Source organism: Cynocephalus volans, chromosome 5, assembly GCF_027409185.1.
Source record: "Cynocephalus volans isolate mCynVol1 chromosome 5, mCynVol1.pri, whole genome shotgun sequence".
In the NCBI taxonomy this organism is placed as follows: domain Eukaryota; kingdom Metazoa; phylum Chordata; class Mammalia; order Dermoptera; family Cynocephalidae; genus Cynocephalus; species Cynocephalus volans.
The window spans coordinates 18,529,013-18,543,000 of NC_084464.1; the positions used below are offsets into that span (position 1 = coordinate 18,529,013).

General features: G+C 52.3%; 1 protein-coding gene across 2 annotated transcripts in view; it reads left to right on the forward strand.

The window, feature by feature from the left end:
* SLC22A23 (solute carrier family 22 member 23) overlaps positions 1-13,988 on the forward strand; it is a 171,888-nt gene that overhangs the window by 152,057 nt on the left and 5,843 nt on the right. For both annotated transcript variants that reach the window (XM_063096051.1, XM_063096052.1), the window contains 4 exons: positions 631-733; positions 2,657-2,889; positions 4,352-4,384; positions 5,551-5,674. In XM_063096051.1, coding sequence (XP_062952121.1) covers positions 631-733; positions 2,657-2,889; positions 4,352-4,384; positions 5,551-5,674 — 493 coding nt within the window. The remainder of the gene's footprint in view (positions 1-630; positions 734-2,656; positions 2,890-4,351; positions 4,385-5,550; positions 5,675-13,988) is intronic.

Genomic DNA, 13,988 nt, shown 5'->3' on the forward strand with positions numbered 1-13,988 from the left:
CCATCTGGTTCAGCTCCCAAAGACCCGACAGTTACCTAAAACATGCATAGATACATGTACATGTATGTGTGCATGTATGTACACACACATACCTACAATCATACATATTTATTTATTTGTCTTTCAAAGATTCATGTGCTCAAAGGGCAGTTTCAGCAAAAGTAGCTGCAGTCCTGGTAAATTCTGCCCCACGGGTTAAGGAGCTCTCCCACGTGGCTGTCCCGGTCTCTGAGGCATGCAGACTCTGAGAAAAAGAACCAATATTCTGATTTGCCCAGGGCCTAGTTAGTGCCTCATAACCCAGAATGTCATCATGTTGACAAAAGTGAAATGAGTGTATGCCGTCTGTCTGTGTGTACCTGCCTGGCTCCAAAACAGGGTTTGCGATCGACATGTACCCTGGCTCCCTTCTGGCACTGGAGGGAAATTTGAACTGCAAAGGTAGAATCTTGTGACCTCATTTCTACCCTAAAAGCCTAGACTCTGTCCCCTGGCTTAAAGAAAAAAGCAAAACAAGTCTTTCTCCCCTTTCTGTGGTACACAAATTGAGAACCAGAGCTGTGGCTGTGGCTGCCATCCAGGGTCCTCCGTCAGTGGCTGCCCAGGGCTCACACAATCTCTTTCTTACAGAGCTGGAGAAGGAACTTTCCCGGAGGCCTAAGAAGGTCTGCATTGTGAAAGTGGTGGGGACCCGGAACCTGTGGAAGAACATCGTGGTCCTGTGTGTGAACTCGTGAGTCCCGAGGGGGACGCATGCCAGCTGAGAGGGGCAGTGGCCGGGAAAGGGAGTGAGCAGCGTGAGGCTGCAGGGCTCTTCACCCTACCCCAGCTGGACTTGGATCACAGCCTGGGCAGGACCCCGTGCCTGCCTGAGCCCATTCTCTGGGGGCCGGCTCTCTGCAAAGGAGCCCTGGGGAGTCTGGCACCCTGTCAGAGCTTCCTAACGGTGGGTCTCCAGGGTGACAGGGCTTGAAGTTGTGGACTCTGCACCTGGAAGCCTCAGGCCAGCCCAGCCATGCTGCTCAGTGCTAGAGCTCCCCAGTTGTAAGGCAGTGGGGGATGGGGGGTAAAGCCCCAGCCAGGGATGTGCACTTGAATGGCTCCCGCTCTCTGCCTCATGCAGTGGTCTCATTACCCCAGTCAGTGTGAACCTGTGAGCAGGGCCTCTCACCACGGACCTCTTAGTCACAGGGGAACCAAGTGTACACGAATGTACCTCTTTTGCATGTGCAGGGGGAGGAGACTCGAGGTTGGAATTCACAGGCACTGTCTCAGGAGGGGGTTTGACCCCCATTGGGCCATGGCCCACTGCTTATCCCAGGCCTCAGAGTAGCTGTTATCCCAACCTGCAGCCTTGCGTAGGCAGAGGCCCCCACCCAGGGCAGCCGCAGGGTGAGGGGCCTGCTGGAACCCAGATGTAAGCCCAGACATCCTCCAGAAGCCCCTCCCATGCTGCTGTCCACACCGCTGCGGGGACCTGTGGCCATTGCTCATGCAGCTTCCTGGCAGCCCCCATCCTGGGCACAGTGTATACCTCGAAGGTTATTCCTGTCTCCACTCACTGCTCAGTAGCCCTTCCCAGACTGCACAAGGTGGACCCTCATTCAAGGCCAGAGTTCATCTAAGGGAGGAGGGTTGCACTCATTGGTGAAAGGCCTCAGGGCTGCCCTTGGTTGAAGAGAGGCCCAGGGTCAGGGCTCGGGACCAGCAGCTCCATTTAATCAGTTCTCTTGGGGTTCTAGATTAGCTTTCATTTGGAAGGGATACAAAAGGTTCTACTGCCAAAGCAATAGAAGAGCATGGATCTAATGTACACCCTCATCCGAGGCTCAGGCCAGTGAGTGACCAGCCCCAGCCAGGTGGTGGTCAGGTCCCTGCCCAGTGGTGGCACCGAGCATGATCACCCGACTACTGTCCAATCTCAGGCAGATGCTGGCAAGGCTAATGGTGTCATCAGGAACTGAATGACTTCTTAACTTTTATGTTGGAAAAAAACACAAAATTTGACATAGACAGGATGGCAAGTTTCCATTTTAATGAATCTTGTTGAGGGAACAGGGAATCAGTCTCTCTGGTTTTATCTTAAATTCCCTGTTGCGGTCAGAGTACTTCATTTCTACCAGAACAGAAAGGTGGAAGATTGCCCTGAGATCTCAGCAGGCCAGGAAAAAGAGAAATTCATCTGAGATCCCAGGAGACTAACCAACTCCAATCAATTGCCAGATCATAAAACAGTGGCAAAGCAGACTGGGTCCTCAGCCGAATATTCCCAAGTGTATCTGCATTCATTTAGCAAAGGGTGGCTTCCTCCTGCAGCGGACAGGGTCTGTTGCAGTTGACCTTGGGATTGACTGCATTAGTGCATGGAAGGCGCTCTGTCTTACATGCTGGGTTCCCATGAAAGAACACATCTCCCCACCACTGTGTATACACTGTTCTACTGAAGTGGTGTCAGAGGAGCATGAGCAGGAACCCCATGGGGCAGGCGCTGGCATCTCTCTGGCATTTTACTCTTCCATAGACTCGGGTGTGATAGCATGCTTTTCCATTACATGTTGAGTTACTTCTCTATCCCCCTGTCACTGGACATGATGAACTCCCAGCAGGTGGCGCGGCCCCAGAGTGTGCCCACCGCCTCCTCGGTGTGTCTCTGCAGGCTGACGGGGTTTGGGATCCACCACTGCTTTGCACGGAGCATGATGGGCCACGAGGTGAAGGTGCCGCTGCTGGAGAACTTCTACGCCGACTACTACACCATGGCCAGCATCGCGCTGGCCTCCTGCCTGGCCATGTGCCTGGTGGTCAGGTTCCTGGGGCGCAGGGGGGGACTTCTGCTCTTCATGATCCTCACCGCCCTGGCCTCGCTCCTGCAGCTCGGGCTCCTCAACCGTGAGTGGGGCCGATGGGGGTGAAGGGCAGTGAACCACCAAAGGTCATTGGAAGGGCTGAGTGAGACGTGAGAAAAGGTTTCCATGACCTGCATGGTCATTCCCAAGTCAACAGCCTGAAGAAACCACTTGGGGAAGGACAGAGCTCCACTTGGAGCATCTCTGGTGCCTGCCTTCCCCTCCCCCTCCCCAGCATTGTGGCACAGCTCAGAGGCTTCCCGGAGGCTCCATGGCTCCCTTGCAGTCCTGATGGACGTGGCTTCAGTAATGGGCATGCTAATTATGTGATTCATCACATGACAAAAAACAAAGGATCGTTTCTTTCATGTGACATTAAGGGGAAGTGAATCTCTTTTGACACCCGTGCATTGGGGCACTGCTTTTCAGTAGACTTTCCCAAGTTTAGCTTTTCTTTAGACCAAAGAATTTCAATAGATATTAAAAATAATCTAAGGCAAAGCTAGAAACTCCATCTAGCTCCTCCAAAAGCTCGGTATAACTCCTCACAAATAAATACCCACTTGCACATGCACAAGAACCAGCATGGCATCTCCCTAGCGAGCTCAGTGTGACATGGATGACCAGGACAGCTGAGCCTTCTTGCCCATGCATGGTCCCCCTGGTCCAGGCTCAAGACACAGGAGGACACAGCCCAGGCAGGGCAATCAATGCCACCGAGCACTCCTCTCCTTTACAAGGAAGTCTGGCCCGAGCTGTCAGAACTAGGCTCAGTGGCTGTCCTGTTGCATCCCAGATCAGAGCAGCCTTTTGTGCAGACCAGATTTTAGAAGAGCTAGTTTCAAACTCCAGAGCAGTTTTTCTAAGTTGGGCAAGTTTTTATGCATCCCTTACCTTGCTGAGATGGTCTTATTTCCAGCTGTGACTAGTAATGGAAAGGGACAAGGGGCGTCTTTATCCCTCCAGCCCCCATCCCGGCTCCTCAGTGGGCACTGCCCTAGCCACCCTGTCAGGGAGTCTCTGTCCCACTCACATGGTTGGGATGGATGTGGCAGGGTGCCTCAGTCCCTGGATGTCACAGATGCCCTCCCTGGCCATTAGCAGGAAAGCCACAGGAACACTGGGCAAGTAGCCAGAGCCTGGGCAGGTGGGATGCTACCCAACAGGTCCGTCCGTGGTGCCTGAGGCTTCTTGAGTGCAGACCAGAGGTAACCCCTGAATAAATTCCTAGGGAGGGAAGTTCACCCTTTGGATTGCTGGGGTCTGTCTGGGGAAGGTTCCACTCTCCACGGGCTCTGAGGCCAGTGGGGTTTTAGCCCTCTTTTCCTAACAAGAAGACCTTTGTTTGGTCCAGTGTAAATTCTGCTGCCCACACAGCCAGCGCCCACCCAAATGTGGGAGGGGTTCACGGGGGTACACGTCGCATGGGAATGGGCCGTGATGACTCCACACCTGACACGCTGTCTCCCTCTTCCCCCTCTCCTCACTCCTGTCCACGGGCTCAGTGATTGGGAAGTACAGCCAGCATCCAGATTCAGGTGAGTCCCAAAGCTTGCACTGTGTGGCCACGTCTCTCACGCGTGCACACGGGCGACCTCACAGAGACTCACGGACCTGTGGTTTCCTTTCCTCTCTTTCTTTTCCCCCTCATCCTCCAAGAACTGCAGCTGAAGTTGGCCGTAGGTTGGACACTATACGCACACATTTGTGTTCCCTGCCCCCTCTTGCCTCTAGAAAGAGCGCCTGCGTTGCCCCCTCCCTGTCTCTATGCAGCTTGGCACACGCGCCTTCCCTTCCCCCGGCACCAGCGGTCAGCACAGGCCCCGGGCCCGGCACTGATGCCCTTTGTCCCATGGACAGCCCCTGGGCGAGAGCAGAAAAGCCCTGGCAGTGTTTGGTGCCTGCCTGTCCGCACTGTCTGGGGAAGCCGCTTGGGACCCATGCAAGCTTGCTGCTCTGTGACCATGGGAGACAGCAGAGCTGCTGCCCTGCACCTCGAGGCTGCTGTGACACCTGCCTGGCCTGACCTGAGCCCGTGCCACCAGTGCCCTGGGGAGACCCTGGGGAGTGCTTCCCCCCGACGCAGCCTTGGGTGGGGGGGCCGTGCCCCAGATGCGGGACCTCCAGCAGCATGCTGATGAGCTACGCTAGCTACCGCCTTTGTGCAAGGTCAGACGCTGGTGCCATTCACAAGGTGCTTGGATAGGCTGAGTGCCTTCCCTCCCTCCAGGCCCTAAATTCTTCTGTTTGGGTTATTTGAATTTGTGTTCCCTTCAACGAGCACTAAAATGCCCCATCCCATGTATTGGACTGGTCACAGCAGAGGCTGGACCAGCCGAGGCTCTCTGGAGTGCAGAGCCCTCTAGAGGCCGGGCAGAAGGGATGCTGCTGCGTCACCGGGAGACACCAGCCTGCCCTCCCACCAGGTGTGGCTCTGGACTGAGTAATTCTGCTCGACACACCAGGAGCTCGCAGGGGCCTGGCAGCATCTTCTGCTGTAAGGGCTGGACTCCCAAGCTTAGCGGTGCTGCTGGGTCCCGGGGGAGCGGCACACTGGTCTGCACCACACACTGGGCAGTGGAGAGCGGGAAGCCCTGGGATGGCCAAGGTCTCCCTGCTGTCTGTTCCCTTGCCCCTGCTCTTGTGTCCTTTCTTTCTTCCCTGCTGCTCCCCTCACTGTCCCCTCTTTCTGATTCTCCTTCAGGGATGAGTGACAGCGTAAAGGACAAATTCTCCATCGCGTTTTCCATCGTGGGCATGTTCGCCTCCCATGCAGTGGGAAGCCTCAGTGTGTTCTTCTGTGCGGAGGTCACCCCCACAGTGATAAGGTGCGTGACACTAGCACCCGCAGGACACTCTCTTCCCAGGACTCGGAGGTGAGTCCCTGGCTGGAGGCTCCGTTCTGCTTGTGGACCAGGGCACTGGCGTGCTCGGTATGACTCACCACCCAGATGGCCAGTGTTGCCCCGACCCCGAGGCACCCAAGAGTCAGGTGAGGACTTGACCCCGAGGGCCTGACCAGGCAGCAGCACGAGGAGCAGGGAGCTTTTCAGGGCCCGGGAAACGTGATAAAGACTGAAAAAGGAGAGAAACAAGCAGCTCACTCGCCCACACTTCAGCCAAATTCAGTGCTGTCAGCATTCTAGGAGACCTTGGTGACAAAGCCACCCAGAAGGAGAAAGGAAATGCATCTTACTGGCTTGCAAAGTTGATGCACTGACCCAAAGAAAGCCCTGAGAGAGAAGAGAGGACCAGCAAGTTATGTCACTGCTTTGTGAAATCAATACTTACTGAGAACCCACTGTGTGCTGAGAGGTAGGCCAGGTACACAAGATAGCTTGGCCCGGCCCTCATGGAGTTCATCATTATTTCATACTTTCCCAAAAGTTGTTGTTAACTTTGCTTAGCTACCTGTGTCTTACTTGGTAAAGTGAGGTTGAGTCCTGCCTGGTGCTGTCCCTGGGTACAGCACAAGGGTGCCAGGCACACTTAACGCTGTTATGACTACAGCATGATGACAGGGCATGCCCTCATCTAACAGAGCATTCCTTAACTGCAGTTGGGTCCTTTTCCTAATACTTACTGTTTGTGACCGACCAAGAACGTGTATTGATTTATCTCACACTGAACTTTTGGGGGGAATATCGTTAACATTTATAATGCACATCCTTTTTAAAAATATGAAGTGTGGGTTTGGGCAGTTATTCAGCTGTGAGATAAAACCCAGAAGTCAGCCAATGACTGGCCTCTCCAGTTCACAGCAGGGTGTATAGAGACTAATTATTTTAGCCCCTGTGGTGCTAGGAAGTCTTTGGGAGAAGGCAGGCAAGTTCATGGACATTCTTCCTTTCCACGAGTCCAGTGGTTGTGCCGACAAGAGGATCTTCACATGACGTTGTTTTGATTCACTCCCTTGGACTTTTACAGTTCAAGCCAACCCTGGCAGATACTCTGTACCCATAAGAAAATGCCAAGGTATTGTAAGTTTAAGAAAAAAGAACTGGGCTGCCTGTTAGCTGAGTTGGTTAGAGCCTGGTGCTGATAACAGCAAGGTCTGGAGTTCCATCCCTGTACTGGCCAGCCGCCAAAAAAAAAAGCAATTAAGTGCCAAGCAGTTCATCCTGTTCCAACCTTCCGCAGAAGCCACAGTGAGCAGAGTCAGGAGCTTGTTTCCTGATTGCACCTGCAAGACATCCAAGGCAGAGAACCCTTGACCTTGGTGTTATAACACTTTGCTCTAACCAACTGAGCCAATCAGCCAGCCCTCCCTCACTTATAAAAGAATACAGCAAAGACGATTCTCTCAATAAAGCAGAAGTCATGGTTAGTCTTTCCAGGCCTCTGGCCAGCCTCTCTGCAGCCTTTGTGTGGTTATGTGTATTTCCCCCAGGGGCAGGCACATCTCTCCGGTAGTTGGGGGGCCTCGTTATTCATTGTTAGATTTCCTTAGCAAACTAGACTGAAGGAAAGGTGGTATCCTTTACCTCCTTGATGCAAACTTGAAAAGATTATTTTGGGATAGAAATTCAAAAAAAATTTTCTCAGATTCTGCTCGCCTAGATGACAAACTAGAAAAAATATTTGAACCTTGGTGGTGTTTTCATACCTACAGAGGGTGAAAGGAAATTCAGTCCGAAGGAGTCTCCTGGCCAGGCTGGAAGAATGTCTGGCGTTTCCAATGAATACTCTTCTAACCACAAGCCTTTCACCTGTGCCTTCAGAAGGCCACTGCTCTTTCTTGCAAATATGTTCAGGAACAATTCTTACAGAGTCCCTGGGACACAAAGGGACTTTCTTGCTGTGCCCCCACTTCACACAGATAAACCTGGGAGAAGCTAGGATGGGCAGCTTGGGATCTGGAAGCTTCATCTTCCTTAATGCAAAGCTAGCCTTTTTCTACAGTACTGTATTTAGTACAAAGCTTGGAAACAAGAACAGTAGCAAAGATTAAGATGTCGGGATTGATTGACTGGAAATAAATACCAGGATAAGACCTTTTCTGCACAAAAGCTTGCAGAAACCTCTTGTCCCAGGGATGAGACTTAGAGTCCAAGCAGAGTAAAGTAAATACTGTTGTGTGACATTCTGTCCAGACTTTATTATTACAGAGACTTTCTTCCCTCCTACCTTGGCTCAGTCCAGGTACAACAGCTTCTTAGATTCACTTCTGAGGCTCCAGCAGTCGAGCAACTTTGCAGGCAGATTGGGAAGGACCCAGTATCTGACAGCACCCATCCCTCCCCTTGCCTGGGCAGAAGTTGCCTGGTGTCCTGAGTTGATCTAGAAGGAGCTGGTGGCTTTTCTGTGCACGGTCCATCTGGATGCTGCAGGTGGAGCCCCGAGGCCTGCACTGTCCTCTCTTCCCCTCACAAAGGTGTCAGGCGCTGGTGACAATGACAAGCCACTTCATCATCTGACATAATTCCTCATATGTGCCCTCAGAGCCCAGCTCTTCTGCTCTGTCCTCTCCTGCCCAATCCAGTGGCCCCAGCCCTCTCTCTGGATGACAGTGGGACTGGCCCCCCGCCGTCCCCCGACTGACTTCCCCCTGCACCAGCTCCCGCGACCCCCTTCTGCTGCACGCTTGCCTCGGGAGTAGGCACCCAGGGCAGAGATGGCCTGTTAATGTGGCATTTTGGTTCTGTTTATCTACTTTTAAAATGTGTATCTTAAAAAAAGACCCAACATTTGATGAATAGCGAGTGACCAGCTAGGACGCCACGTGCATCCACCCGGGCCCAGCCGTGCGTGCTGGGAGCCGGTGGCCTGAGGGAAAAGCCAGAGCTGGGCTCGGGCTGAGGGGGACGGAGCGGTGGTCTCGGGCAAGGTTCACAGCCAGCTTGCTCTTTGCCTTCAGGAGAGTGTAGAGGCAGCTACCTGAGTGGCGGTGAGGAGTGGAGAGAGGGAGAGAGCACATGCTGCCGTCCTGGCCTCCGTGAGTGACAGCTGACACTATTCCTGCCTGAACGTTTCTGGCGGTTACCTTTATTTCTGTAAAAATTGGTACAAATATTTGTTCAGCCTTAACTTCACAGAGGTGTAGTAAAGACAACCAAGTAACACAAAGGAGGAAGTGAGAAATGGGAGGTTGGTTTCTTGTGTTAAATGCACGAGGTGGTCTCATGCTTAGCAATATTTGGACGTCCTGGAATCCTTTCATGCTTGCTACCTCTAATAACAAGTCTGCCTGGGGATCGGCCTTCCTGTCCTTTAAGTTATGTAGATATTATTACTAGTAAAATGAAGATGTCTGGGGGATGTTAAATGTCAGTTCCCGGGCAGCAAAGCCGGTCTCCTTCATGGCATTGAGGCGTCTCTGACTTGTAAACCTGGGCACGTGCTGCCCTCTGGTGACAGCCTGGAGAGATGCAGCAGTGCACAGGCAAAGTCCACGTGGGGGGAACGGGAGTGAACCTAGCGCCTTAAAACCAAGCGTCCAGCGATCCCACTCATCACACTGTGACTTCAAAAGAGAAGAAACAAAGCCAAACTGGTATACCAACTTCTGCCAAAACTGCTCCTAATCTCCATGAATAATTTCAAGGAATCTTCAATGAAAACCAAACAGAAAAATTGCTTTCATAGAAAAAATGTATATATGTGTGTGTGTATATGTACCTTTATTGCATATTATATACACACATATACATATACATGGGTTTTGCTTTGGGGGTTTTTTTGGCGGCTGGCCGTTGCCGGACCCGAACCCTACCTTGGTATTATCAGCACCATGCGCTCACCAACTGAGATAACTGGCCAGCCCATACATAGGTATTTTTTTAATGAGCTGTAAATCAAATATATTTCATTTCACCTGGCATGGCTTATGAATATGGTATATTAATATGAGGTGGTTCACTTGGCGTTATGCATTGACCCTTTAACAGCGGCTCCGTGCACGCCCTTCCTGGGGGTCTGCACTCTGCCCTGCTGTGTAGTGGCCCCGTGTGAGCGAGGGAAGTCCCTCACTAATTGTCAGTGCCGTTCACACTTAGTGCCAGGAAGGGCAGGCTGACACCAAGGAGCTTTCTGAGAAAATGATGCCTTACTGGCATCAAAGGCCACAATTAAACATGCCCATTACTCTTTGCATCCAACATACATCCCTTGCAGCATCCCGTGGCTCCTAAAGGGGCCAGGTCTATCAGAAAAACGAAATGGCTATTCTAGGCATTCGTGTTATTCATCCTACAGACGGGTTCACTCTCGTTGCTTTTGTAGTGGTCATCTATATTTAGCCTGTCCCATTCATTTGGGCAAGCTGACCTTCCTACCTAGGAAGCCTGCGTGATCCACAAGCATCCGATATTTATTAAGCACAAACAGTGCGTGCAGTCCAAGTCCTAGAAAATAACCCCTGCCCTTGGAGGGCTCATCGACCAGTAAAGATGATAGGCACATGAACAAACACTGACAGAAAGATACAGAGTGCCTGTAAAAGGTGGTCTTGGACCCTCTTCCTGGGAAGGGGGTTGGTGTCTGGGAGACACTCCCCAGAATCTTGTTCTTAATTGTTTCCATCCCCTTGCTGGCCCAGCAGCAAACTGATGTGACTCTTCCCGCAGCTCTGTAGCCTCTCCTTGGGGGTTGGGCTTTCTAGTACAAAGTACCAGTGACCTGTCACGCCCTGGGTGAGGGGTGACTGTTTTCCTTCCATGGCTAAGGCTGGGGAATTCTGTCACTCACTGAGTGTACTAGCTATCTATAGCTGCATGACAAATTACCCCCAGAGCTTGGTGGCTTAAGGTAGCACATGCAGTCTCACCATTTTTATGGGTCACAAGTCTGGCACAGCTTAGCTTAGTCCCCTGCTCAGGGTTTCCCATAGGCTGCCATCAATAGCGTAGGACCTGCTACCAAGCTCTGTCAGTGATGGGCAGGATCCAGTTCCTCATGGGCTGCTGGACCGAGGGCCTTGGCTCCTAGCTGGCTTCCATTTCTTGCCACATGGGCCTCAACGACATAGCAGCTTCCTTCAGCAAGGGTCAGCTAGAGGTCAGTCTGTGTAGCCCAGTCATGGGGGGACATCCCATTGCCCTTGCTGTTGGTAAGAAGCAAGTTGCTTACTTGTACCTTGCACGTGGAGGTCCAGGCCGCAGTCAGGACACGGGTGTGAATACCAGGTGGTGGAATCACTGGGGCCATCTTGGAAACCTGACCACAAAGCAGAGTAAATGCCCAACTGCCAACCAGGTGTCAGGCAGCGTCTGTGCTTGTGCTAGGGACCGCAGACCGCACAGACATACTACAGGACCGCGTCTCTGGGCTATACTGAGATGACCTGAGGATGTGCTGGGAGCATCCAAGGGGGGGTGGGAGTAGGGAGGGCTCAGCCCCCCGGGGCCAAGAGCAGTCCTGCAGCTTGCTCAGCTGGACTCAGGGACGCTGACTGGGAGTTAAGGGGGTGACTGCAGCGACATGCACTGCTGCCCAGGAGGGAACGACCTGCACCACACCTACACAGCCAGAGGGAACAGCTGGGTTTCAGACACTTGGTGAGCAAGGGCAGGGGGCCCCGGAAGGGCAATGTGGGGGGGGCGGTGAGGCAGCTTCAGGGAAGAGCCGCAGCGCCCACAGCACCTTCTGCTGACCTTTAGGTCACCCCTGGAGGCTTTGGGCCATGAGAAAGGCTGAGCCTACCAGTTCTTGAACGTATTCAGCTCCTGTTTCTCCCACACTTGTCCCCACCCAGCCTGTGCAGGACTTGTGTGGCCTTGCTGTCTGGCCTCTGCCCAGCACTCACTGGACACCACCGCCCCAAGAACCAGTGCTCGGATCTTCCTGCCCCGCCGTGCTGGCTACATTAGTGCATTAACCTTCTCAGGCCAGAGGTCGGTGCTTTTGTTATTCCCATTTTGCAGATGCAGACTGAGGTTGCAGGAGGTGCAGCTGGTCGGTGGTGGAGCCAGGATTCTGGCCCAGGCCGAACTGCTGCAGAACTCGTGCTCTTGGCCCCCACACGCTCTCACCCACGTAGCAAGAGAAGTCTGTTCTGCAGCTCACACCCGTCCTGTGCTGTGTATGTGGGTCTGCCCGAGGCTGGGGAGCCTGATGGTTGCAGCCCTGGTCTTGACAATCACCTGACTGAACAAACCTTAAGGCGGCCTCTGTGCCAGGGATTGTGCCCCGTGTGGGGGCCTTGAGATGAAGGAGCATCTCCTTCCTCCAGACATGCATGAGATGCTTCCCTCCCCGGGTAACCCTGCAGGGAGCTCAGCTGAGCTGGAGGGAGAGAGCCTGACAGAGGAGCCATGGGTAGAGCTGAGGGATCCTGAGTCCTGGGGTGGAGGGGGTCAGGACCTGCGTGTCACCTTGCAGGCAGGAGTGTGCCGGCACAGGACTGTGAGCAAGCAGGTGGCGTGATTAGCTGTGTGTGCTACAAAGTGACTTTGGCAGCCATGAGGAAGGAAAATCCAAAGGGGTGGGAGACACACCAGATAGAAGCCTGCACTAGAAGCCACAGGGCTTGGTCACTGGTTGGACAGGGACTCCCTGGCTCTGGCCTTGTCCCATAGGGCCATGTGCCTGGTGAGGCTGCTCCACTCCCAACTGGGAATCACGCAGCACAAAGGCATGGAGTTGCCTCCCCATCCATGCTGAGGCCACCGCAGAGAGTAGACCACACTCTACAAAGATATGAGGCCGTTTCTAAATTAGAACAGGGGAGGGAGAGGTGTCTTCTGTTTTTTTATTATGAAACATGACAAAAGGGGGATGGGAGACCACCCCTTGTCCCACCCCCAACACACAATGATCATTCTCTTGTTCCATTCTGTGAGAAAAAGTGTTTCTGAATCTGATTCTTCCTGTGGTTATGTATTTCTGGTTTGAGGTGGCCACCTGGGAACCCCAGGATACCTGTCCCTGCCCAGGTGACCTCTGCCCAGGTTCCCCTTCGTTCATGTCTTTCCACATCAACCCAAGACTGGTCCAAGAGGGTCTGTGGCAGCAGGGGATCAGGTTGCAAGCCCAGGGACTGTCTTTCCCCCTTGCGTTAACAGTGAAGCCCTTGAGAGGACCCCGGCACAGGGGGACAGGCTGCTCAGTCCCTCGGTAGGCAGAGCAGAACAGAGACCCTGGCCTGAGCAGCCACAGACAGTCCCTGGGTCCCTGGAAAGAAAAGGTAAGGCCCAGGTGGCTGCCCCAGACTGGAAGCTTTGGGGATCTGGACCAGCAGGAGCCTAGCCCCCGCAGCTGGGACAGCTTGGGGTTTTTTAACAGCTTTATTGAGGTATAATTTACATATCCCCAAATTTATTCACTTTAATTCAATGACTTTGAGTAAATTTATGGAGCTGGCAACCATTACCACAATCCAGTTACAAAACATTTTTATCACCCTAAAAAAATTCCCTCATGCCCCTTTGCAGTCAGTCCTGTCCCCACTCACAGCCCTAGACAACCTCTAATGTGCTTTCTGTTTGTGTGGATTTGCCTTGTGACGCTCATACAATCACCCAGCACGATGTTTTTGGGTTCTTTTATTTGTTTTTGTTTTTTATTGAAATAGTGACTTTTATTTATTAATTTTTTAAATTTATTTATTGAATCAAAATCGATTATCATATTTTTGGGGTTGAACATTGAGATATGTTGATCAAATCAATATTACTAGCATATATATTGTTACAAATCATAATTATTCTTTCTGCCCCTTGTCCAGTCTCTCCCCTTCCCCCTCTCGCTCCGCCTACCCCTCTAATTACCCTAGATTTCTTCTCTCCTTCTGAAAGAATAATGGTTACTGTTAATTTGTTGCCTTGGTGATCTGTCCAATGCTGAGAGATGTGATCAGGTCCCCCAATATTATCATAGAGCAGATGCTTCTTCTGTCACTCTGAAATGGGCTTTGTGGAGAGAGACATCCTCTTCTTTTCTCTCTCTCTGCTGATGACTCTCCTTGTGTCAATGCACTCCAGTGGCTGGCGGGCCATCTGCATGGTGGTTGTGGCATCTAGCCACTTTCACAGCAGCCATGGTTATTGTGGTGGCTGTGGTGGGCCACCCACATGGAGGCAGCACAATGTTTTTGAAACTCGTCCATGCTGTAGCTCGTGTCAGCACTTCACTCCTTTTTATGGCTGAATAATATTCCAGTGTATACGATACCCCACATTTTATTTACTTATTCACCAGCTGACA